Raw genomic sequence first — 26,042 nt, forward strand, 5'->3', positions numbered from 1 at the left:
GAATAATTGCGCCCCTTGTTGAGAACTGCATTAATTTTTATTTATTTTTTTTAAAGTGTTGGTAAATGGGTTTAGGCCGGGGTACTCGTCCAAGATAATTTTACAATATCTTCATTGAAAATAAAGGTATATTAAGGCCATTTTAAGGGGCTTGGCCTGGGCGCCGGGTGGACCCTCACCAACACCACCACCATGGATCCGCTAGTGGAAATTGCTTCACTGCAATGGAGGGGTTCAATGCATTCACTATAAGAAAATAATGTCTTGGATGAAATACTTATTTATCCATGGGTTGAAACGTCTATGGGTCGAATATCCTTGATAATGCAGTAGTAGTCAAAACGTCTCTCGTAATAAACGGTGTAACATTATGGCATTTTTCAGGACCAGCCCCGACGAAGAGTGAACTGCTGAATGTTAATATCGTCAGCTCTAGGTCACCCGATGAGGTTGATGATGTCAAATCAAAGGTAACAAATTATAGACTTGTTTTGATAAAGATGTGGACTTTCCCTCTTATGGGTAGCAAGATCATACCACCCCACATACCCCTTACCTCCCCCAAAAATAGTAAAACATTAACATGTCGGTAATGGATTAAATTTATTTAAAGAAAGTTCTTGAATTAAAACAGTCAGCTTATACGGGTATATACACCTTAAGATACTTGCTATTTTTTCTTTAACCTTTCAGCTGCTATCACAATAGGCTCACACACATTGATACAAACTGTTATTGGACTTTATTATTACCATTTCAATTCAATCTTGCCATGTCCCACCTTCTACGAGGTTTGAAAAGGATAATGTATTTATAACAGTAACCATTTAAATGAACATTGATGAACACTTCAACAATTCCAGGTACTGATTGAAAGAAACGAGATGCCAAGCACCCCTTTTATGGTTCCCGGCTGTAGCAGTGCCAATACTTCCATGAACATAGTAAGCATTAAGGTAACATTTTTGTACAATATGAATGCAAGCCAGTGAGGGTTTTAATTAAATAAGTGTTGTAAAGTTAAACTAAGCCATTCGGTTGATGACGTCAAAAGCCGAGGTTTTGTGTTGTAATTGATTATTTATTGTCATATTTATTTATTTACCTTAAGCGACTCGATGCAGAATATATATATTTCAGGACAGTGAACAAGTAAACAAGAAGCAATGCAGCTCTAGCCAATCTTCCAAGAAGCGAAAGTGAGTTCTAATCGTATAGTTGCTATACGTATGCGATCACATTTAAAATACTACTTATGTTATTGATATTTGACGTTGGATAGATTATATTTTCGACCTATTGTTTAATATTAACCGCACTGCCGAATGAAGTGTGTTGTTAATATTTAAAAGAAATCCCTGAACACATGGTAAATATATATTTGCTATCTATCTGACCAAGGGGTTAGAAAAATAAATTTGTTTGCCGGGAAATGTTGACGGACGGACGGACGACTACGAAGATCATTCACCCAATAATTATTAGCTTACGCTGAACACATTGTGCTCAGGTGACATGAAAGTGATAAAACAATTTGGTATAAAGATATTTTTTTTGCAGGTCTATTTATGAAGAGCTCCAAGATGCACAACTTAACTATTTCAAAGAACAAACTGAAAAGGTGAAACTGCAAACGCAACTCATACTAGTAAAGATTGCAACATCAAAAGCAAAGCGACGCTTTTTTTGAGAGGGTTACCAAAGACATGGAACAAAAAGAAACCAGTAGCTTCCTGCAAATCCTCAGTGATGAGTGAGGTAAGTGTTTTAACTCGTAATAATGTCTCATATTTCCAACATTTAAAAGTATTGTTGCACAATGTATTCTCTGGTGTAAAAGCCAGACTCTCGTCCGATGAACTGTTGTCCAACATTTCCATCCAGCCCAACTCCATCTCCTTCTACCTCAGGTTCCCCAAGAATAATCGCGATGTTGTGCAGAACAGCGCATGCCATGATAATCTTTGATGCCTTTTCAGGGACTAGTCGTACCTGAGAATACAAACATACATCAACATTGTGTGTTACAATTTCATGTGACTCGAGCACACAAGATATAAATTTGTAAGCAGTTTCTTAAAATCTACTAATAAAAACTGTTTTGGGTGTCACTAGATTCACACAGTCGGTTTGGAGCTCACTGTATTTTAAAACACAACGCATATAGTAAGTAACGATAAGGAGCTGCCAAAGTGACGAATAAGGGACTCCAACCTCTGCTATATTGAAATATATACTTCAGTCTCAAGTGCATATTTTCTGTATTTCAGAACTATTAGCCACATGAGATATCATCGTTGTCGCCGTGGTCACTGTCGTACCTGTCGTCGATGTCTTCATCATTCTCAACACCATCATCATCATCATCATCATCATCATCATCATCATCATCATCATCATCATCATCATCATCATCAGTTAATTGTTACCCTTATACATTATCTTGGTTATGACATTACTGCTCATCATCATCATCATCATCATCATCATCATCATCATCATCATCATCATCATCATCATCAGTTTAATTGTTACCCTTATACATCATCTTGGTTATGACATTACTGCTAATAAACCTTTATACAGAGGTATATTATTGGTAATTTTGGTTATTTGTCTTTTGTTCACCCAATTATAAAAAATGGAAATAACAAACCTCGCCATGTAGTATGCCGAAGCGCCTTTTCCATCTCCCGAATGTGGATTCCACAATGACATGAGTTCGGCAGTGTGCTCTGTTATAGGCAGCTTTTCTATCTGTGTCCGCTGCCCTGAATGGCGTCAAAAGATATCTGGCACATGCATACCTGCAAAAGTTTTCAGAGGTGTAAAATACGTCTTTTACAAACTCTGCAAAACAGAGTATTTTCCCTAATGAGCATTTACGCAACCGGACATATTATATGATCCAGGGGCGTAGAAAGGCCTTAAGAAACTTGGTCCGATGGTTTTAGGTGAGTTTAGGGATAAGAGCCCCCCCTCCCCCCACAGACACAAATAAAACATTTCTTTCTAAATAAGAATCAAAATGGTGCAATTTCGGAGCATTCCATGAGAAAAAGGCACAATTACATCCATGTTATATCCACACTGTTATATATGCAATGAATACAGGCATTGCAGTGCGTCTACAAACGTTGATCCAATAAAGGTGTGCTTCCATATAAAACTTTACTTTGTTTGCCTATAAAAGGGTTTGGGTGGTACACTGTAAAAAATTAACCTTTGTCTTGTATATGCACTTCCTAAATGCAAACGAATAAGTACGTTCTTTTAACAGACGTAAATTGAATACACACCCACTATCTCCGAGAAGGATACCATCTTCAAGGCCGCGATGCTCTGTCTCCAGGTGTACCCCCAAGGCAGATGACTCAAATACAAAGCTGTCATGAGCAGACCCTGGCCAGATGGCATTGATGGACATAAACTTCCCTGAAATAAATCAGTAGGTTTCATTTGAATACACATTTGTATCAGTTCTGTAAGTGCTCATCAAACCTGATGTATGCATCATTATAAAGAACTTATATCGATTACAAAATTTAAATGGAACAATAGGTTTTAATTGAGTTGGCAATTGATTCCCAAAATAAGCACCAAAAATGCATAGAAGTTACCAGTAAGCTATTATACACCGTTACCCATGTCGCCGTTTTGTCTTAATAACCATGGTAACCTTGACCTTCGTTTGAGAAACAAAATATATTTCCGGATAACAAAATGCATTGGTGAGTGCCCACATTTATCGTGTGTAAAAAGTTCTAACTGATGAAATTCAACTTTGGAATATGTGTTAAATTGGACATACCAGCATTGGTAAGCACTACTGCATAATTTATCTTTACATTTTGAGTACAGGAAATCCTGAGTTTATATGAGAACTGAGTCCGATGACACAAGGAAATCCAGCCACATCCCTGAACGCCGCTTTCGTCCTATCCTGCTCAGCGTGGTCAGGCTATCGAATGAACATTTCTGACTTGCTGGCGATGAGGTCAGCCACGCAATGTATGACACGGCACACAGTTGTCTTGTCCCGTCCAAAAGTATCGCCTACAACTTGCATAAATGCACCGGAGGCAAGGTATCGCAGTGTTATACACACTTGCTCCTAAACAGACATACTGCAATTCCTGAAAGTTGTTCTGCAAATGTCTTTGCCCAATATTTCACATAAAAATCTAATCCCATCCATGCCAAAGCGGTACCTTTCTCTGAGTTCATCTTCTGTGAAACTGAGATGTAAGTTGTGCGCCCTGAAATCTTTTTCTTTTCGTACTCTGTTTAATGCAGCAACAACGGCAGCCATTTTGTTATTCGCTATGCGTGTTTAGCGAAGCCCTTATGCACCGCTATATTTTTACGTTAAACATGCCATAATATAGCGATAACGATGTACCAACAACTCTTAAATAATTTAACGAGTGCCTTAGCGAAATATTTAGCAAAACGCGTCAAAATAGCGATAATCGTCATCGCTATATGTTTAGCGATTGTACCAACAACTGGCACAATGTGATTTAAATAAAAATTAGTCGTCTGTCTGGTACAGCGTACTATGTCTCTTCACTGGAACATTTTAAGCGAACAAAATAATGACCCTTTGGTAGTAAATCAGTAAAACATGCCTTCAAATTGTATACGTCAGCAACTTCCCAAACCCAAACCGATGTTATCTTGAATCATCGTATGCGTGTGTGTTTGTGTGTATATGCGTGCATGCTTCGTTGCGAGTGTATCTCGTTAAGGCTCGATCTTTGTGGATTTAACCAAGCTTATATTTATCTCTTTGACGACTAGGCTTTTCTCGAAGATGTTATATTGTGTTACGATATTCACACGGTTGATCCTAATGTTGAGCAGGGAGAGAATAACGATATTACTTTAAAGCCAATCAGATCTCAATAATCTCCCTTGCATATCTCACATTAAAATACAAACAAATTCAAAACTACCACCTATTGATTGCATAAACAGTATTGTTTCTATGCCGATATTGAATCTACCAGCGCAATTTATTATTTGTCAACCCTATTACATTATTTAGAGAAAAATAAATAGTGAAAAGTTTGTTCTTTGTTCTTTATTAAATGAAAGAAGTGGAAATTTTTCTTCTACCAAAACAAGTGTTTAAAATATATGCATATAATGATCTAAGCATTGTATTAGTATTTAAACCCTGTAAGACCATACTCAAAAGTCTGAATCCGGTGACCAGGCCGACCGTTTAAAGATTTCTGAAAAATGTGTGGGACAAATTAAAACAATTAGATCAGATTATAAGTATCTTCCATGGCCAAACGAGGTTTACCGAACAGCTATGGCAGATGCTTTTTCTCCCTTCAGTTAAACAAAATAAAGTTAAAATGTATTTTTTCGCTGGAACTCTTTTGTGCATAGTGAAATAATTTTTGTATAGATGTGAATATTCGTGGTTGTCATAATGAGTCATGGATATGCGCGCAGTGATTCTGATTTTGTAAATAGTCAAATCGTTATTTCAATAGTCCTGAGGAGAGTGCTGCATTATTTCTTGAATGCAGCATGAACACCTTTTTTGGTGCCATTTGAAGCGAGAAATGACTAATAAGGTTTACATGATGCTACAGACGACGGTGTTCGAGGGAGGTTATTGTGTGATGACAATAAAAAAGGGGTTCCATACGGGTACTCGGTGTATCTGTAAATATTTGGATCTACTAATCTGAAAGGGAGAAACGTTTTTCTAGAGTTTGCTACCTAGCGCAGCTTGGCGAATGGTTATTGTCATAAAGACCTCCACCTTGTATTCCCGCAACAAAAAACGATATTGGTCGGGGGGTTTTTTAAACTGACAAAACATGACACGCCCTATTGACCTAACGTCGCTTAGTGTATATCTGCCACTCCCAAACAACAGCTTCACCCAAGAATAACGACTGACGTACTTATATGCATCAAGCAGTAACAAGACGGTGTTAATAATATGAAATATTGTGTTACTTTTTGTCAAGCCAGGAAGAGGCTGCACAAATCTGGACACGAATTTTTCACTCAAGTCTACATGTCCTGTCTGGTTACAAATTGCTAATTGTATTCCACATAAATTATCACGGTTTTTCTTTTCACTTCAATTACAATAATCTCGATAACTTCACAATAATTCCAACAACACTCATGTATCCTGAAAATGTCACATATACACTGAATTGTTCGTTTCAGGAAAAAAACGGGCATTATTATCATTTCAAGTGTCCTTGATATTCTGGTACGTTGACTGTTCTTGTAGGTGTTGTAGGTGTTTTCGAGCCCTTTCGCTCACCTTAGGTTCTGGAATACATGAGTATATACAGGTGTTTGTTAAATTTCCCCTATTATTGTCATTCACGTTGTTATCTCTTTTGCTCGTCACACTTTGCTACATACGCTTAAGTACATACCATTCGAACACAGCAACATATTATGAATATACATGTAATGCTATTTACAATATATGATCATGTATGGTGTGCAATATATTACAATATATAAAATCAGTATATAACATGTATTGTACCGTAATAGTCCTCTTTGTTATATAAAAAAAGTGGAGAGTCACTTGCATAACCATTACTACCAATACATCCTGTGGTTGACAGGTAGTACCCTTCCGCACAACATAGTACACAGTGAACATCAGTCTGTGGCCACTCAAGAACCCCAGACTTAAAAGCGAGGCAATGCTGTTAACACTCAGAAACCTAGTCTTCATCCGTGTTGGTATTTACGGGAAGTAATATTACAGCTAGAAAATGAAGTGTTTCAGGCTTGCAATTTACGCTGCAATAAGTAATGCAGTCGTTTCTCTAAAGGTCCTTCATACATGCAACACCAATTAAGTAATTTTATTATGTCACGAATTACTTATCATTTAATCCAACAGTTCCTTAATAGATCTTAAAATAACGCATATGTTACCGCCGTTGAAACTTCCGTTCAACAATTTAGATACTGGATATTGAGTAAGTCTTGGTAATTAATTATATAAAACAGTACGATACAAAATTTATTTGGAATAAAGCATGTACAGCATGGGCATGGACAACAGTTTAAAACACAACACAATTTTATGTCAAAATAAGCAACATTTTGAAATTAAACAGTTAAACATTTGCTTGATAAAACAAAGAAACGCGGAAACCTTACTGATGTGGAATAACATTTTTGCGGAAGATAATCGGATCAGGGTCACTTCAAAGGTTAAAGGTCTTGATTGTTTACGCGCTTGTTTTTCTTTTAGTTTTAGAGAAAGTCAAACATAAATGTATATAAACATCATGCACCGTTTCGAATTATTTCCGTTCAAAGGCTACTATTAGCAAACAACATGTCATAATTATCGACACTGTCATTTTGGTTGTTTGGCTGTTTAACTCGGTCTTGTAATTGCTCGTAATTACCGGCCTTTTCGTCATATGTGTTTTCTGAAATGATAAGTACTTATGTAAAACATAATTTAAGTAGAGTAGAGCATAGTTAAAATAAAAAAAATATCTGAAAAAACGCATACATGTTGCAATATCATGGCCGTTTGTTGTTTCCTTTTTATATATTATGAATGTTTCAAGTAAATGGTACCTCAAACGAGTAAAACAGCTAGGATTAAGCTGCTTCCATTAAATTACAATACGGTAAGAAATAGGAAATATACCTTGGATAGGATTATAGTAACTGACCTGTCATGTGGTTATCTTTGACCTCTTCTTTCTGCATAATGTTGAATTTTCTGAAAAAAGGTGAAATGTTTGAACGTATTTTCCAACCTCAATTACGATTTAACATTGTATGTATAGACGAACCACATTGTCTTAAACGAAGTAAATAAAATGACAATCAAAACAAACACGGTACAAAAATATGTTAACAAGAGATTATAGGCTCACGATAAAAAAATCTTGTTATCATATGCCATCAATCCCTTTATAGAAACAAGAGGGCCATGATGGCCCTAAAACGCTGACCTAAGCAAAGGGCCACAACTCTGTGATAAAGCATTAATAAAAATGTTGCAATTTAAACGTATCTTTACTGATAACGATGCCTTGTTTTATATTTGTAAAGGGTCATGCAATGAAGCTACCAGTAAAGTTGCATTGTATTTGGCCTGGTAGTTGCAGAGATTATTTTAAAGCAAAACAGGAAGTCGGCCCTTTTGTTGTTGTTGTTGATCAATCTCAATGCCTTGTTGTATTTTTGTAGAGGGTCATGCAATGAAGCTTCCTGTAAAGTTTCAGTGACTTTGGCCAAGTAGTTTCAGTGCAAATGTTTTTTTTAAAGCCAAACAGGAAGTTAGCCAGATGGTTGTTGTTGTTTATCAATCGCGACCCATTGTTGTATTTTTGATACCCAAGGAAGCTTCCTGTAAAGTTTCATTGAATTTGGACTGGTAATTTCAGAGGAGATGTTTTTTAAAGCAAAACAGGAAGTGGAACATTTTGTTGTTGCTGTTGTTGTTGTTGTTGTTGATCAATCGTGATCCCTTATTGTATTTTTGTAGAGGGTCACCTAAGAAAGCTTCCTATAAAGTTTCATTGAATTTGGAGTGGTAGTTTCAGAGGATTTGTTTTTTTAAAGTAAAACAGGAAGTCAGTCATTTTGTTGTTGTTGTTGTTGCTGTTGTTGTTGTTGTTGTTGTTGATCAATCGTGACCTCTTGTTGTTTTTTGTAGACAGTCACCCAAGGGAGCTTCTTTTAAAGTTTAATTGAATTTGGACTGGTAATTTCAGAAGAGATGCTTTTTCAGCAATTGTTGACGGACGGACGGACGGACGGACGGACAAAGACCGATCACAATAGCTCACCTTGAGCACTTCGTGCTCTGGTGAGCTAAATATGTATGGATAGGACTATACCTTTTCATGGAAACAACAATTCCGGCTAACATTGCAGAGGAAATAACAAAAACGGCGATAACAACACCCATAATCCATACAGTTGCCACACTGTATCCGCCGGACTTTTCACATTTATCTTGGTCCGACGTTACTGAAAAGGATGCCAATTGAATGTATACATGCAAAGTTGCTGTTCTATACCTTTTGTCACGGATTGAGATATATTTTAAGATTCAATGCTTATATAAACTTAATAGTGCACATCATTGTTTTTAGAAAAGATAATGGATATTTATGAAAGCACTTTTAATTTCTTTGTAATGGAGCGCGAACCTGCTCTTTTATATTTGTAAATACTACAGATCTGTTTTTTTCATCGTGAACCGAAGGAACATGTTCATCTAACTAGTGTGCAATAAGATCCAAGAACGCCATGAGGACAGATACAAGTGTAGCCGATGCCTGACATGCAGCAAGAACCATTATTGCTAGGATTAGGAACACAGGGGTTCACTTAAATATAATAAAGGCGATATATGATAACATGATATTTTATGTTTAAGAAATATCTGTCATTTCCACAAAACCACTTTCGTTTAAACAACGAATTGCAAATACTTAACTGCGATTACACAACGATATTCACTGAAAAGGCGTACATAATAATATGATATGCATTTCAATATTTGATTTTCAATTTTAAGGTTTGTTTTAAATGATCATTACATGTTCATATGAATATATAATTTAACAACGATATTCGTGATTTAGCAACCTATATTGCACATAGCTCAAATCTAGTAAGGGATGCATGCGCACATGAGCACATAAAATTTTGCTCCACCCTTTCACTATGAAAAGCAGGGATTAGCTATAAAATGTATTTGTACCATGTTTGAAAGGGGTAGCAATTGACCCTAATCGTTCAATAACTACCGTGCGGATAAATTACAAAGTTATTCACTTATACCGTACGCTTTTTATTGAACGCTGTCATTGACAACATGGTTTAAAAAAGTAACATCACCCACTTGAAAGTATACCACTCGCGGTAAAGCATTCATGTATTTTCTCAATAACTCGGACTTAGGGTGCCGTACCTATTACTTGCACAGTACGGAATGAGTTGAGATGTGTTGTCATGTAAATGCGTTTGAATTGGAACATTATTTATTACGATTGAGCCTTATTGATAAAAAGAAACTTATAATTATATTGAGAGTATCATTGTGTTTTTTACCGTTACGAGGTGAAGTGGTGGAAGTAACGCTGTTTAGTGGTTGAATGACGCCGGTTTGTTGTTGCCAACAAGAAAAGAGTTAAAAAAATCATTAAATCGAAAAATTTAAAATCTTTTAACGAGGTTAGTTGAAAGATGACCACCTATTATTGAATCCATATGTGTATTTGGAATACTCCACGATGCTTCCTAATTATTCGGGAAAACACGAAATTTTATATAAAAGATGTGATACGTTTTAAAGTTAAAACCCCAGAAAGACACACCAAAAACCGGCGTCAAACCACTAATCATCGTTACTTTCATTACTTTACCTCGAAACATACGTGATACGTTCCAGGTAATAATCATTTAGCACTAGGTCATATTTATTGATGCCAAAACAACAGCACAACTACACTGTATACAAACTATATCGGCCGTCAAACAGGACTTAGTGAAATAAAGATACAAACAACGACATAAGTAACAAAACGTGCAAAAAGGCAAACAACGGGAACTCTATGGGAATGCAATGCAAAATAGTATATTCTCCAATATATTTGATACCTATTAATTAGTACGGGAAAAAAGTGGGATGAACACTGTGATACAATATCAAAATGATATGACATAGTTTGCATCGGTATGTATGCAAGAAACAAATCTATGTTTTTAATGTCAGAAACATAATGGACAAATATATTTAATCATAAAAAACTACAGGTAGACAGAACGGTAAAGAGACTAAGAGACTCGTACCAGTATCACAATTTGTTCCCGACCATCCGGAAGTGCACGTGCAGTTGTAGCTAGTTGTGTCGCGTGCGCAAGTGCCGGAATTCTGACAAGGATTTGGGTCACAAAGGTCATCTAATTTTTAAAAAAAGTATTGAGCAGTGAATTCAGAAAATAACATTGAATTTTGCCATTGAACATAGTATAATTTCACAAAGCAAAGTCAAATTGTTATCTAAATAATCAAGTAGATCTATTATGTTTTATATTTTGTATACAATTTTTAATATTGATTACTCTGAGGCTAACACTCTATGTCATCTTCAAAATTTCATTAATAAACATAAATTTCTCCAACATCTATAATTGACCTACCTATAACACTAATACTTATTGTTGCAGTTCCGGTGTTAGTACCAAAGTTGTCCTCTACCTCGACCCTTAGGATATACGATGGGGTTGTTGAAGCTTGTATATTAGTGGACGTTGTCACGGTGAGATGCCCGGATGATTGATCAATGCCGAACGTATTGCTGCTATCTCCGGCTGAAATACAGCAATTGTGGTTACGGTGTGTAGAGGTGTGAGGGGTGTGTGGAGCGGAGGGGATGGGCTAAAATTCCAATAGCTACTGGTTCATAGAGAGTGCCATATACATACATTTACACCAGTCCGAAGAAATTGAGAATCAGACTCTGGTTGTAAAATACATAAAAGTTATTTGTGAAACATGTGACATCTATTTGACCATTACCATGTCTTCGAGATATATAAATGCAGCAAAAGAGAATAAAACAGAGATGGGTTTGATATCTTTAAGTGGCAGTCGTTATGTTTATACATATATTTTGATTACTTCTTTTTTAGACATGGATACTGAATAGTATTTGAAAAGCATCCATACCTCTGATATAATATTTAAGTTGCGTTGTGGCATCTGCGTCGCTTGCTGATACAGTCAATAGCGAATATCCTAAAACCAAAAAGGAAGAATCTGAATCAATATCTGAATATAAATGTGCTTTTTTGCTTGTATTTTTGTGTATATTTTATTAATTTTTGCTTTGTGCGGTCAATAATTAATTTTGAACCATTTTTCATTAACAAAGGTACCTGTTGGCGAGTAGTTCTTGACCTTGGCAATTGATATGTAACTTCCAAAAAGAGGCAACAATCGAGTCCGAAAACTACTGCTACTGTAGTTGCCATAATTGTTTCTTTATTTTACACCTAAACAGTAAAGACGATTTGGTAAATGTTGATGTGTCATCCTTTTTTTCTTACCGTTTGACACAGTGTCGTAGATTGTTGCTGTGTATATAGTATTTTCAAACTGTGGGGCATTATCGTTCACATCTAAAATATTCACAGTGAATGTGTCACTTAACACTGTGTCTGTACCATCTGTCACACTGCAAACAAAATCGCATTGAATCAAACACTTGGTCATGTGGTGAAATAGAAAAACAGTTGATCACTCTTAAAAAATAAACCCCATACTTTTGAGATGATAAATAAGCTCAGTATGATGCCTCAACTGTAAACATCCAAGGTGATATATGTAATATGTCGAGTACAACTTCATTTAACTCCAATTATTCAAAAAAATCAACATAAATAACCTTAATACAAAGTCGAATATTTCCATACTAAATTTTAATTTATTAACCAAAACACTAGGTCGAGTGAATGCATATATTCTAAATTAGCTAAATAGTAATTCAAGTGTTTCTTCAGGTACTCTATAAAGATGATAATTTTTTAATAGTCAGTCGATATCACATATACCTAAACAAAAAGTGAAATGTTTTCACAGATATTCTATCGAAATAATTCATTCAGTCGATGACAACAAAAGATAATGTCTCCCTAGATACTTTATCGAGATAGTTAGGAGTATAACAATTAATCGATATGGCCCTTAACCTGAACAGAATTCCATCTTAAGTTTTGATATATAAACATGTTATCCGATATGACTTGTAATCAGAATGTCAAGTTTTCCCTCAGATAATTGAGGTCCACCGGATATGATATTTTACATATATTTAATAAATCCAATATTCTCTTTAGACAATTTTTGATATATACAAAAATAGTCCATATGACATAACCATAGATTTACTAACCTAATCACAAAGTCAAACAAATCCAAAGATTCGTATTTGCCTTAACACACTGTCAAACAATGCCACAGCATTTGAGTTAACAAAACACAAAGTCAAACAGTTGCACATATTATTACTTACCTAAACATAAAGAAAATCAATTCAACATTTTCTTACCCACCTAAACACAAACTCAAATAAGTCCACAGTTTCTCTGTCGAGAGCCGTGCCACTTGGTGTGTAAAGATCAGCTGATGAAGTAGTTGGTGTCAAGGTAAATGCCGGTGCAGTCGGGTTTTGTGATTGTATTCTACGAAAAAACACAATCATTCCATTTTTGAATTTAATTGAAGCGAGTGGGCGAAATGAAAAACAACAACAACTTGTTCTCATTAACTTTTAAACGGGACGGGCAAAAGGCAAACCACTTGAATGCACACCCTCTTCGAAAAAAGGGCATTTGGGTTTGTTAATGTCATAGGTCAAATGGAAGTTTGAGTGTGGTGAAAGTAGTGATGATTATCGTTGTGATTTTGCTTGAGAACAGATTTAGTTTTATTGTCGTTATCGAATAGACCTTGCGTTCGATTTGAAAACGACAAGTTTCAGGTCAATAATAAAGCAGAAAAATAATATATTTTTACGCATGATTAATTTTTGGTTCTAAAGACAGTTAAACGACGAGGAAATATGTCGGGTTCAAACATACGTTTTGTTTGATACAAACACGACGATTTTCGGTCAAGCAATAAGAAAATAATCTGTATTTTTCACTCGACGAGTCATTGACTGTATTCTTATATCTCTGGCACCCAGAACAATAAAAGTATACATTTTTCAAATCAGCGTAATGAGGCCTTTTTAACTGTACCTTTATGATCCATACGAAACGAATCGAAGCAAGAACCCTGGGTTGCACTATAGATAGCATAAAAACATAAGACAATGCATCAACTGTCGCAAAAATAAAGAAAAAGAGCTGATGTCATCTTGACAAATAATACATTTTTTGATGCCTCGATGATATATTATGTAACTTTTTAAAAACATGCGTTTCCATCAAAACACATAAGCGTTTATACATGGAATGTGTAAAGAAAGGATATTACTCATTGAATATCGTCTGCATAAGGTGATAATTATCGAGTGCAATATCTTTCTCCCGGGAATATACTTTTTCATTCGTAATAATTGATTGAATATGTTGCATCGCACGCTTGGTCGTTCAATTCGGTAATATTCAAATCTAGGTAAAAACATGCCCGTGGTACCAAAACGTTCAATATGCTATTTGAATGATACCAGAGGGTGAACTTAAATGTTAATATAATAGTCCAGGGAAAGTGCATACCACAATTAATTAATCTCAATTGCGGCAAATACTTTTGTAGTGATTGTTTTCATAAAGTATTAGACTGTGGTTTACGAGTCCGTCAATTGATACAATATCACATACAATGACGAATCGGAGTGTCCATACATTTTCTGATGTATGCTTACTAAGCATGCATTGTGCTATAATTAATAATATTTAACTATCGGCATTCGTTCCCGCAAAATGATTATCGTTTCCATTCGTGAGATTATTATGGCACGTGAGGGCGATTATGGCATTATTGACCGCCGAAGACGAGAACGTGCACCATGACGTCATTTGCACGATATAAATATTGCGACGGATAACTGGTAGGCAAAAACTTACAAAAGCAAAGCTTTTTAAGGGATTTAAAATAAACTATCGGTACAGGTATTAGAAATTAATTTTACTATTACATAAAGCCTTCCCTTCGTGTTTCAGTAACGGTACCGGGAGTAGCACTATCGGAAATTTACACTCGGTAAAGATAAACAAACGTGAGACAAGGAAGTGTTTTGTTGAAAAGATTGTTTTTGACTTATTCTGCGGAGAACTGTAAATTATTCCAGTGCAATGTCTATGACCATTCAAGCCAAGATTCTTATGGAATGTATATATATTTGATCGACCCTAGCTGTGTTTGCATACTAAAATGAACATCAAGATCAAACGATATGAAATCAGAATATTTTAAAGATGGAAGTACTGCCATCTTATTCCGAAAACACGTGAGAAAAAGTTTGCTATTTCATTTTTTAATGATTTTTAATAGCCCATACCATTGAAAAACAGACTTTATGCTTATCAAATCCTATATTACTCCACAATGTGATTTCAAAACCGGTTTAAATCATTGTCTAGTGACCAAACATATATATAATTCTTTAAAGAAAACACTATTGGCACATTGATGTAATTGACTGTATGGAAATATGAGGTACATAGACATTTATTGATTGCGTATTTTCACAGCAAAGCTTACCTGTACGTCAAGGAACCGCTACCACCAGTTGCGAATATATTATAAATGCTCGTAGCAAGGCTGATGTCTTCGGTAATACTTTCGGACAGGTCACTCGGACTGTCTGGTCTAAAGAAATCTGGTTGACCTTCAACTACAACACAATAAAAACAGGAATAGAATGAGGCCGCGTTTCAATAAACATCGCAAGGCTTAAGTCCTTAAATTTCCAGGCGTAACCTCGATTTTGGCGCAAACTACGTTTCCATTAATGCGTTTGGACATTTAGAGATTCTGCTCATAACTTTACGGGTGTACGTAAATGTTGATATATAAACTAATCTATTACGTCATTTTTTTTGAAAATTTTCCACAGAATGTTTCTACAACATGTGTATGTGTTTGTCTGATTTAACTATTTTGTTTTTAAAGTTGAGCTATTTGGTCTTTCATTAATATTGAAATGCTATGGAAATGGAACTTTTAAGTGCATTCAAAAAATATATTACACTCATATTGCAACTGATAATTTGAAAGTTTTTCAATTTATAACACATTCATGATTCTTATTATTGTTATAAAACAAAACAAATGTGAATACGTGGAGTTTAAATGTCTTCTGATATATATTTTTGAGTTTCATGTAAGTCCATCCAGCCGGAAATATCATTTTTGAAGTCCACCCAGTGTTTTGCCAACCGAATTTGTTAATATTCTAGTATAAAACAACCTTTTAACACTTTTCCCCAGGTCAAATCAGTATTATGACAGCAAAAACGCGTTTTTATCCATTGAGATGCTCACTCCACATTAGGGCTAAATTCCGAATTAATTTTTGTAGGCACAATAGCAGTGTGTGTATACCACATAATAAATTACGTCATAAATGCTACGTCAGAAGGTAATTTTTTGCTTCGACTGAATATTTTAAACAAATATCTTAAGAATTGAACCTTAACGGTGATAATCATTACGATCATTTCCTTCTAAATTTCTAAATGTTTTGTCGGAAAATTGTTAAGAAAGTAAACATTACACAAATTATACCAAAGAAAAGCTAAGGCAAAATTTATTAGAAGGAAATTGAGATATATCGAGAAACTGAGGGATCACTTGACGCAACATATTATATATGAAGGTTAAGTGCCCTCTGAGTTCAAATAAGAAAATTTTATGTTGACGACGGACGGCGGACGCCGGACAGCGGAAACAAGGCGATCACAGTATCTAACCTTTACAAACAAGACTGTGGGCGAGACATACGCTTACATCTATTAACCAATAAATAACTCCATTAGAAATTTGGATTTGGTGTTCCGATGAGAACAGTGACTAGCACACTTACTTTACATCATGGGCTGCCGTGTTTGATTCCCGGCCTGGGTATTTGTGAGTTTGGTGTGTGGTCACAAAGCCCTACAAGTCGGACTTTTCCGGTCACTCCGAATTCACCTATTGACCACACTCTCGCGCAAAATCGTGCGATATTTATGTTAATTCACATATCTTCACAATCGTTCTAAAGTTAAGTTTAAACTTAATTATTCAAATGATTCAATCATCGACAAGAAAATAATTAATCAAATTGTATGAAAACTCAAAATATGAAGAGAAAAAACAACATTTGGAAAAGTATTTGTTGCGAAATTGAGATAGTTAAATAACGCGGGCACCTATGATTTATTAATTAAGCACATGTCATTACCTTAAACAAAAATCATACCTTTTACATTGGTCAATGAGATGACCACTGTAAATACTGTTAATGCGTGTCCTGAAAACAAGCATTGTCATTTGTAATACAATATATGGTGTTGAAGTATTGTTCTATAGTTATATAGACTCTGTTGATATAGTATTGTGTTAGTATTAATTATTCCCATTAAATTGATCGCCTAGCTTAGCCGTACCTGGCCACGTCAAGTACATGTTAGTGATTGCTTCTATGCATTTATCAAACTAAATGTCATTATTAATAGACCCGGCGCAGCCAAGCGACCACTTCATTTTGTATAATTAACATATACAAACATTAACCAGCTTTTTGTTTAAATACAGATATATTCCGACTTGCAATTAACTGATGTGCCTGGTTAATAAGTCAAAAATGGCTGACAGCTGATTTACCAAATTAAGAAAAATACCGCCATGCCATTGGACAAAATTTATAATTTATTTTAGTTTTGCAAAATCAAATTAAAAAACAAGAAACCAAATCAAACTCCTATAAAATGGAAACCAAAATACATCAAATAGATTTTATTTTATTATATTTTTGCGATTCAATAATTTTAATAGAAATGAAATGGAACAGAACTGTAAAAGCAATATAATAATTATACAGTAGATACCTAGCATTTCGACTTTATTCCTTCTGTGGCTGAAAATTGCAAAATTGTATATATATAAATTAATGACACACTACATATCTACTCTGTGATGCAACAGTACCAACTCTAAATAATCACAATTACACAAAACAACATTGGTGATGCTACATTTAAGGAAAAGTTAGATGACATGAACTACAAAAATTAAGATTATGCGGAGTAAGCGTAGCGAACGTGCCCTTTTTATCAAAATGATTTTGATTCAGGTCATCTAACTGACTTAGAATACAACCTGGTTGGCTGAAACATTGTCAACGCAAACTCTGAAGCAGGGAGTGGGTATCGGATGAGTGGCAGTGGGCGACCTTTAAACATCCGCAAAAATTGAAATCATTAATGATAAAGCCAAGTACTAAATGATTGCCTATCTGCATTTTCATTTTGTTTATACTGGTAGTTAAGGCATCTCGGCCGTATCACATAGCCAATGTACATTGACTTCTTCTCTGTTACCGGATTTCATGGTGGCATGAAGTTTGCATATCTGTTTTTGTTTTAATTTTGTGGCCACGACTTGTTATCTTTTTCCATGACCGAGCATGCGACGACACGACCCAACGATACCTAAGTCATTGGAACGAGATTATAAGTAGGTGCCACGAAATAATACACACATTTCACCTTAAATGCCATCGTAGAGTCCTAAGCTCATGTAAACGGAATTTAAGTGTCTATGTTGTACAAGAAATACTTCAAATTGCTAAAGGAATTCAAAACTCTGTAGGGCCATGAAATTACCAAACTAAGAAATATGTAGTGTTTATTTTTGGTGTTTGAAACCGTTTAGTAAACCAACAACTAATGCTTAATTTCTAGTGTTTAGCACGAAATCTAAAGGTCGATGATGCCATTGCTAATTCAATTATTAACTGATAAATTACGGCGAAAGAATAATTTTTGAGTTTTGAGTCAAGCACCACCGACCATATTGTTTTAGCCTTTTTCAAAGAGAGAGAAAAATGTCCAACTTAAATGTTATTTATGACTCATGAGAATGTAATATTTAGTGTTTATATTTTGTCTTCTAACTGGTTTAAGCGGCAGGTTGAGCGCAACTCGGCCCCCGAATACTCGTTTAGTTGACAAAAATAAATGCTAACTGCTTGAATGATTAGCACAAAAAGCCACTCGCATGCCTTTATACAATAACAAATGCACAAGCGTGACCTTTTAAATAACTTAATCAATAAGAACAAGTTATGACTAAATGGCAAATGTGCTGTTTTTCAATATGCTAAATGGATTTCTTTCGTCAGAGATCTTCTAAATTATTAAATGTGAATTTGTCAAGTGAAACATGAGCATAAACTCTAGTTATGTTGAAAACGAAATACTTCTTTAAAGCTGCACTCTTACAGATTGAACGTTATCACAACTTTTTGATTGTTTTGTCTTGGAACGAACCAATTTTTGCGAAAATGCATAGACACCAGTTATTAAAGACTGCTGACAAAAAATTGATCGTAGATTTTTATGTTTAAGTTAAAAAATTGATGTTTTATGCATTTTTTGAAACCGTTTAAGCCATAAAACATTAATTTTCGAACGGAAATATGAGAATCTGCGATCTGATCTTTTGTCAGCAATCTTTTATCATTGGTTTACAGATATGTACGCAAAAATTTGCTCTTTCTAAGACAAAAAATAAAAAAAGTTGTTAAAACGGTATATCTGTGAGCGTGCAGCTTTAACAACTCTTCATATTGTTTAAATTATCATTGCTTTTATTTTAGTCAGAAGTATTATCAACCCTTTAAAACGTATCAAGTTTCAGATTTTCTTCCGTATAAAGTACACCGGCAATTTGTCTAGAGAAATCAACAAATGATTTCGAATAGAAATTATCATAAACTATTCATATTACATGCAACCCTAAACCTTGGCTAGTGAACGTGTTAAAATGGTGTAAACCATTCAAATATATTTACGAAACTACATGAATTGCGTTTAAACGTATTATGGAAGTTTTCTAAAGTGAAAAGCGTAGGGTAAACAACAAGCATTCAGATCAATTAATTATGTGTGCTAATGTTAATAAGTAGTAAAACGTTTCATTTTATTTGTTTCCGTGTACTTTCGTGTTAGTTCATTTGACGAAAGGTATAACGATAATTGTATTGCTGTCATGTATGGAATGCCACAACGGTGTTATTTTGTAATATGTTATGCCTTTGTGTCTACCTTACATGCTAGCATGTCTCTCACACATGCTAGTATGTCTTAATTTAATAATTTAATTTAATGTTTTGGCTAAATAGCATGTTTGTATGTAACCGACATGTGATCAATCACATGTCGGTTGGACATGATAACATGCTTATTAGGCATATAATAATGCCACTTAGACATAATAACATGTCCGCTTGAAAAAAAGCATGACAGTTAGACATAACAGTGTGTTGTCTAAACATAACGTTATTTCATTTAGACATAATAACATGTCTGTTAGACAAAATAACATGCTCATTTGACATAGTAACATGTATGTTAAACGTAGTAAAATGCTAACTAGACAGAATCACACGTCGGTTAGACATGATCAAATGGTAGGAAGACATACAAACTTTCCATTTAGACAAAATAGGCTGCATGGCATCCTTGCTATAATAGTGGACTTGCTTGTTTAATCGAACATGAGCTCGTTGTTATACATAGAGACTTTGTTTGTTTAGTTCGTGTAGTGGTTACATGGCCTCTTTGTTATATATTATAATAGTGGCTTTGCTTGTTAAGTCTAACGCCTAGGGCCTCTTTGTTATATATAGTGGCTTTGCTTGTTAAGTCTAACGCCTAGGGCCTCTTTGTTATATATAGTGGCTTTGCTTGTTAAGTCTAACGCCTAGGGCCTCTTTGTTATATATAGTGGCTTTGCTTGTTAAGTTTAACATGGCCTCTTTGTTATACATAGTGACTTTGCTTGTTAAGTCTAACGCCTAGGGCCTCTTTGTTATATATAGTGGCTTTGCTTGTTAAGTCTAACGCATTGGGCCTCTTTGTTATATATAGTGACTTTGCTTGTTAAGTCTAACGCCTAGGGCCTCTTTGTTATATATAGTGGCTTTGCTTGTTAAGTCTAACGCCTAGGGCCTCTTTGTTATATATAGTGGCTTTGCTTGTTAAGTTTAACATGGCCTCTTTGTTATACATAGTGACTTTGTTTGTTTAGTTTTTCTAGTGGTTACATAGCCTGTTTGTTATATACAATGGCTATGGTTGTTTAGGTCGTGTAGCGGTTACATGGCCTCTTTCTTATATATAGTAGCTTTGCTTTTTTATGTTGTCTAGTGGTCACATTACCTCTATGTTATAAATAATGGCTTTGCTTGTAAAGTTTGTCTCGTAGCGACATGGTTATAATATATATATATATATATAGTGACTTGTTTAGTCTCTCTAGTGGCCACATGACCGCTTTGTTATAAATAATGGCTTTGTTTTTGTTTTGTGTTTTACTTGTGGCGACATGGTTATACTATATAGTGGCTTGTTTAGTATGTCTTGTGGCCACATGACCGCTTTGTTATAAATAATGGCTTTACTTGTTACGTTTGTCTCGTGGCGACATGGTTATACTATATAGTTGCTTGTTAAGTCTGTCTAGTGGCCACATGACCGCTTTGTTATAAATCATGGCTTTGCTTGTAAAGTTTGTCTCGTGGCGACATGGTTATAATATAATCAGTGGCTTGTTTAGTCTCTCTAGTGGCCACATGACCGCTTTGTTATAAATCATGGCTTTGCTTGTAAAGTTTGTCTCGTGGCGACATGGTTATAATATAATCAGTGGCTTGTTTAGTCTCTCTACTGGCCACATGACCGCTTTGTTATAAATCATGGCTTTGCTTGTAAAGTTTGTCTAGTCTAATGGCTACGTTGCCTCCTTGTCATACTTATTGTTTTATTGGTTAAAAAAAGATAATGAAGTACTACAAGTTAACATTACCTTACGTTGTATCCAGTAAAGTGGCACTTCTGTAAATTATACTTATACATCCAGTTATGAGTTAGTTAATACATGCATATGAAAGGAAACCATGATTTATATACACACATGTGTTGTTTGTAAATAAAACAAATGTTAGAAAGAACTGTGATTATGTTAAGAACAAATTCAGATTCATATTCAACTGTACAATACATAAATAGCTAAACTGCATCTATAAAATCCACTAAATTGACAAATGTCATTGTTACTCTAATTGTAGTAAATAAAGTGTGTAGTACATACTCTTTAATTTATTCCATTGATAAATGGCCAAAATAAAAAGAGAGATAAAATTATATATTAATCCATAGACACCAGGTACACTACTAAATAAATTCGATTTAATGTATCGATTAAGTGTCCAATTAAACTTCCTAGTTTAAACTCAAACACACAAAGCAACTACCACACTGTTAAACTATATAATTAAAGTATATTTAACCTAAATATTACACTTTATAACACGCTTCGTTTACTGTCAAATGCGTTTCACAATTTGGTGGAAGATAACCACAATTCACAGCCGGATGTAGGAATTGATGTAAGAGGTGGCGCACCTGAGTGTGTCCCTTCCAAAGGAATCACAAAATATATATGCTTAAAACCATTGCAAGGTGAAGGGATCGTCCCCTGATTAAACAATGGATTTATGCTTCATTTGTCTACCATTTGTACATGAAACCGTTCACTTTGAACATTTCAGTAGGGGACGTGGGGGCGTTCCCCACCCTGGTTCCGACTTGTATCTAATGTCGGATGCGAGTTCAATTTCTATCGAAATTTAATACAAAGCATTTATATTCACCGAATAGAAATACATTATAAGGCCACACCAAATTAATGTTTATTTCATCGGACCTTTGCCAAAAATTGGAGCAAGCGAGCGAAAAAAAAAACAATTTTGTCAGTTCGCATAAAACCCGAAGCGAGCGATGAGCGAAAAATATTTTTCCTTTCAATAAATATAAATGAAAAAGTTTGTTCAATATAATTTCCCTTAAACTCATTTTGATGCAATCTTGAACTGAACCTCTTATGGACATTGGGAAATGTCCGTGTTTAGTACACACATTGAATTAAAGATAAATGAAATTTCCAAAATATATAAAACATATTTTAAGTATGAATATCATCAACAATAAAAAATCGCTTTCGGAAAAAGTTTGAAATGACTTATATAAATCTACCTGAATCACAGTAACATCATTTGCAACTGTATTTAGACATTCATTAGGATTGATTTCGGATGGGTAAAAAATGATGTTTTACACTGGCATCATCAAACATCAGACTCCATATACATTTAAATTTCTTGACTTAGTTTTGTTTTTATTAACGCAGTAAATGCAATTGCATGGGCTTATCGAAATGAAATGTACAAGGGTATGTTCAGAGTACTTTTATGGTCAGTGAGGTGTTTTTATAATCCCGGATTATGCTGAAAAAGAAAACAGAATTTAAGATGATACACTTAGGTTAGGCTTACCTATTGTTTTAACTATCCATACCAGTCTTGATATCGCTAGTTGTGAAATGATATTTGTTCGAAACTGTTGTTTTGTCAGAAATTGGTCAAAAGTAGTTTTAATACATCAATTTGAACCATGTTCCTGTTAAGCTGTCATCTACAGCGTCGATGTCATTAGGTAAAATTCTGGTCACTTGTATTATGACTTGAATCAAATAATACTTAGTTTAGTCATTTTTCATCATTCATCATTTCATCATTTCCAATTTCATCTTAAGAGATTCACTAACAGCGCAATATTATAGCTACAAGTTTCAGATACACATGCATTATTGCATAACTATTGCTTTAATTAATGATCCTTTAGTGCAAGAGCCGATGAAAATTGACTTCAAGCATGGACAAAACATACTTATTATCAAAATTAGATCTAGTTTTCAAAATTCAAGCCACAGTGTTTATATCAGAAGCCGCCGTTCTGATTGAATTTATTAAACCAATGCTAAACCGATCGGTATACAGAACAAAACACAACGCATCGGTAACTTCCCTTTACAAAAACAGTTAAACCAGCGTAGAAATGTTATAATTGATTATTTGTCAACCTTTTAAAAACATATTACCAGAACAAATCTTGTTGGCGATCAAAATATCGGTGCGGGCGCACAGAAAAAAACAACATTTTTTTACATCTCAAAAAATAAATAAATATAGGAGCGGTAAATCCGCGGAACGAAACATCAATTTGGTGTGGCCTTAATTATTGTTACATCTATAGGTGGGGTTCATTTTAAATAAACAACTTTGAAATTGATATAACGACTGTTTAAACATATCAGAAATATTGATATACGTTTGGAAATCCCCTAATATTGTTAATGCAAACAACCCTTATCAACGCCGTTTTCCCCAACACAAAAACAATCTGACAAACAACCATTGAACACTGATGCCAGAAAAGCAAGGCCAATCATACCGCCTTTATGGACCGGCAGCGATGCAATAGTGGGTGGGTAAGGTCAAAAGCTAAAACGTTTTTAAAAGTACGTTCAATTTAGCTTTGAGGAACGATCCTTTTTGGGGTATGAAACATTTATTCTAGGCGACATGTTTTGGGATAGTAAGGAGTTAAACAAAATTTACAAAAGAAGATTATTTTCAGATTTTGAATAAATAAGGCATTCACATTATTTCGGAAAAGTCTGTCGACATTTTAACTTCGTTGTAATGTCAATATGCTCCAGACTACCTATTCAACAATGTCTTGAGAGTTCTTAATGATATATTGTCTAATAAGAATGCTATTCAGAAAAATAATGAAAAGTAGGGGATGAAAATCATTTCCGGGTTACAAAAATGCAAATATCTTTTTTTAATTTAATCAACACAAAGCCCAAAGACATTGTTGATTGGACAGTTCCGATAAATTTGACTTACAATCATTCTCTTTTTGTCTAAAGACATTTCCGTGAAAACGTAAATGCTTTTTGATTGGAAATCTGATAAAAATATTTTTTCTTAAAAAATGCTCAACTCCTAATTACAGATTTTCATGTTGCAACGGATATATGAATCATGCTTGTAAAATATTAAACATCAAAACCAAGTAAAAATTGATTTTATTAACATTTTAAATTTTGGCCCTTCAATCGACTTTTGCATCGCTACCGACCCTTAATCGATGAATGTGAATACAAATGCAAAATGGTACTCCTTCAAATGGCTATAAACGATGCAGTGAAGTCGATGGCTTTTCCCATGATACCATATCTTATTACTATAGTTAACTTTGGGCTAAATGTTTTAATATTAACCTAAGAAATAAAAATGACTTTGACCCCGGATGCACTTCTTTACATGTCGACTGGCACATTTGTCTCTAATTCAATTACGTTTTATATAATTATTATGTGAATTACTAAATTCATGCTTAAATGCAAAGATGTATATATGGCTAGGGTCAAAACCCCAGATGCACATGCTGTCACATGCTGCTTTGCATTCAATTTACGTTTTATGACACTGACTCATATACCTATAGGTAAAGGTGTGACACAAGATGATTTATATGCAATTTTAATTAAGTCAATACCATACCTAAACTATGAGTGGTAACATACCTGAAAAGTTTTGTGACTCTGACTCATACACTTTTGTAGACACGCACGATATAGGAGTGCATGTTCTATAGCCTATTTTGTATCCAATTATTACACCATAACATTGCACTTACTGGGCACCAAATACAAAACCGCACATCCACAACACGTGCTGCTTAAAAATCCTATATGGCTAAGATACTTTTGGGCATTCACCCAAATTTTTATGTCGGACGTATGGACAGACGAATGGGCGGATTAGGGCAAATCCTACCCTAATCAGATGCCCAACGCATGGGTTCGCAAAGACTTGAAAAGTCCTTGAATTTAAGGCTCCTGGATGTTACTCCTTTAAACTTCTTGAAATTTGCTTGTAATTTCGTAAATCAATCGATTAACTTCCTAGTTCTGCCTGAAATGAAGTGCCTGTAGAACTAACATGAATACTTCTTATATATTACCGTACGTGTGTTACGGAGGAAACCAATGTTGCACTTTATAACTTCAAATTTAAAGAAACCATGTTAAACCTCCTCTCCAAACAATAATAACAATGACAAAACTTGTTCAAATTTGATGACCTTTTATTACCTGAAAAAATATACCCTCGACATGTTTTCTCAATATAAATTCAAATTGGAGGAAAATAACACTCGACTCTATACCTAAGAAAATCGTCAATTAAAATTTCAGATAATGCTTTGAAAATAACGGTACGGTGTTAATAACATTACGTCTTGAGTCAGAAAATTGTGTACCTTCTCATTATATGAAATATTACAACCGTTACAGAAGGAAATATTTTTATTGCTTTTACTTGAAGAAATGATTGCATGACGGATGCTATTTTGATTTTTTATGT

General features: G+C 34.6%; 1 protein-coding gene across 1 annotated transcript; it reads right to left on the reverse strand.

The window, feature by feature from the left end:
- Positions 1-9,260: 9,260 nt before the first annotated feature.
- Positions 9,261-21,915, reverse strand: LOC128226458 (protocadherin alpha-1-like). Its single transcript, XM_052936342.1, has 11 exons — positions 21,857-21,915; positions 21,572-21,600; positions 17,590-17,618; positions 16,962-17,012; positions 15,260-15,392; positions 13,102-13,230; positions 12,097-12,224; positions 11,717-11,785; positions 11,188-11,358; positions 10,837-10,947; positions 9,261-9,343 (listed from the first exon to the last, which is right to left on the reverse strand). The coding sequence occupies exons 3-11, from the start codon at positions 17,594-17,596 to the stop codon at positions 9,261-9,263; spliced, it is 882 nt and encodes a 293-aa protein (XP_052792302.1). The 5' UTR covers positions 17,597-17,618; positions 21,572-21,600; positions 21,857-21,915.
- Between the last annotated feature and the right edge of the window lie 4,127 nt (positions 21,916-26,042).

Source organism: Mya arenaria, chromosome 1 (assembly GCF_026914265.1).
Source record: "Mya arenaria isolate MELC-2E11 chromosome 1, ASM2691426v1".
In the NCBI taxonomy this organism is placed as follows: domain Eukaryota; kingdom Metazoa; phylum Mollusca; class Bivalvia; order Myida; family Myidae; genus Mya; species Mya arenaria.

Bases quoted from the DNA above. Each gene is read 5' to 3' on its own strand.
- LOC128226458 (XM_052936342.1), bottom strand. The intron at 11,786-12,096 runs GTAAGAAAAAAA...TTTTGGTTTTAG, and splicing joins CTACGACACTGTGTCAAACG to GATATTCGCTATTGACTGTA. The intron at 10,948-11,187 runs GTAGGTCAATTA...TTTAAAAATTAG, and splicing joins AATAAGTATTAGTGTTATAG to ATGACCTTTGTGACCCAAAT.